Genomic DNA, 1,781 nt, shown 5'->3' on the forward strand with positions numbered 1-1,781 from the left:
AGGGTGGTCAGGGTGGCTGCAACATTATCCAGCAGAATTCGCAGGGGCTCAGGACTGAAATCAGTGAGCCTGATACAACTCAGATCGAAGTGTTTTAGCTGTCGGGTCTGCTCAGCCTGGGGCAGCTGGTTCCAGTCAGAGTGTGAGAGCTGGCAGTGAGTTAATGACAGGGTCTCCAAGGGGCACTTCAGGCACCTGGAGAAAACCAAGCAGTGAGATCTGAAATTTGTGGTGAAAATGAGTGAGTGGTGCAAAACAAGAAGGTGAACCAAGTGTCACATGTGTAAGCCCACTTTAGGGGTGACACTATCACCACTTGATTACATGTCTTAGAACTTAATCTTAACGGTTCCCCTATCCTCATGTCCAAGCAGAAAACCATTCCCTAGTGTGGGCAGCAGGAGACAGGCAGGAATGAAAAATCAGGAAACATCTGGCCACAGCTACTGGGCTTGTCCAAAAGGCTTCAGCAGAGTTTGTACCCTTGTTCCCTATCCTGCACCTCTGTCCTTTGACGTCAACTTCAGACTCCTGCTCGTCCCATCTGGTCACCAGCCCACAGTGGCACATAGCCACCTCATGGTGACTGCTAGAACTAGAGAGGTCTAGGGGTTTCTCAACACCTTGGCCTAGGCTTCTTGAGGAAGAATTCCACACCTTTCCTCACTGTATCTGACCCCACCTCCTGACATTCTAGCATGGTGGCTTTTCCATTATGATTGCTCAAGTACAGTGGCCATGTGACACCTTGTTGTAGAACTGAGGAGTGAAAAAGCAATGCATAAATATGTTGATACTCTAGTGTTTGATCTCTGTCTCACCTCCTGTGGGGGAGACACTGTCCATGTTCCCTAACCTTTCTACAACAGAGCAAGGCTCTCCTGACTGCAGAGAGAGCGGCACATCTTACCTGAGTACCTGCTCCAAGTGGCCTTCAAGGAAGTCGACAGAGTCCATAAAAATCTCTTGCAGAGAGTGAAGATTAAGAAATTGAGAGGCGATTTTGGTGAACAACTGCTCTCTCTCCTCTGGAGAAATGATGGCGGGCACAGAGATGTGAGAGAGAATTAATTTGTGAAGATTTTTCATCTGTCCCAGAAAAGGGGAAAAATGAGCCAAGGCAATGACTGTCCAGGAGTGACCCACATCCACCTCCTGCACAGAATCAAGGTTCAGCACTTCCAGGAACTCTGTGAGCCATTCAGTGCACATGCCTCTAACATGCAGCTTCTTATATTCCAGCTGCACCAGGTCTTTCCTCTCCTGGACCCACTGGAAGAGGTAGATTTGCAGTGGCTCCAGCCATCCATGATTGATCCACGGATCTACAATCACCTTGAGGGTTTGCCCTTTTGCTGCCCTCGGAACACTCCTCTCTGTTTTTCTCCTCTTCTTGGTGTCCGAGGAGCACGCTTCTGACTTGTTTTCAGCCCAGACTCTCCAGAAGTGCTGGTGCACATCCCGCATATCGAGCACTTGCAATTTCCACCTCCTGGGGGTGAACCAGTAATGAGTCTGAGAATTCAGGCCGGGACCCAGATTCATCCTGTGCCTTCCTCATCTCTGAGGTCCGCTGCTATTTTGTCTCCGCATTCTATGCTATAGTTTCCTGCTTCTGCTTTCCCCCGTGGATCCAGCCCTGTCCCTACTCCTCGGGCACTGGGAGGAGTCAGAAACTTCTTGCTCCTTTCCCTGCAGCCTCCACCATCACCTCACCTCCCCATCTGCAGTGCTCGCCCAGGTGGCCCCGCAATGCCCCAGGCTTCTCTGATCCTCTGCCA

The 1,781-nt window shown here is 50.5% G+C and overlaps 1 protein-coding gene across 1 annotated transcript in view; it reads right to left on the bottom strand.

Annotated features, from left to right (window-relative positions):
* Positions 1-1,781, bottom strand: part of LOC102007172 (PRAME family member 23-like) — a 48,206-nt gene that overhangs the window by 45,901 nt on the left and 524 nt on the right. The window contains exon 2 of the mRNA XM_013510118.1: positions 911-1,492. Coding sequence (XP_013365572.1) covers positions 911-1,492 — 582 coding nt within the window. The remainder of the gene's footprint in view (positions 1-910; positions 1,493-1,781) is intronic.

The sequence above is a fragment of the Chinchilla lanigera genome, unplaced genomic scaffold (assembly GCF_000276665.1).
Source record: "Chinchilla lanigera isolate Chin_1 unplaced genomic scaffold, ChiLan1.0 scaffold00207, whole genome shotgun sequence".
NCBI classification, from domain to species: Eukaryota; Metazoa; Chordata; class Mammalia; order Rodentia; family Chinchillidae; genus Chinchilla; species Chinchilla lanigera.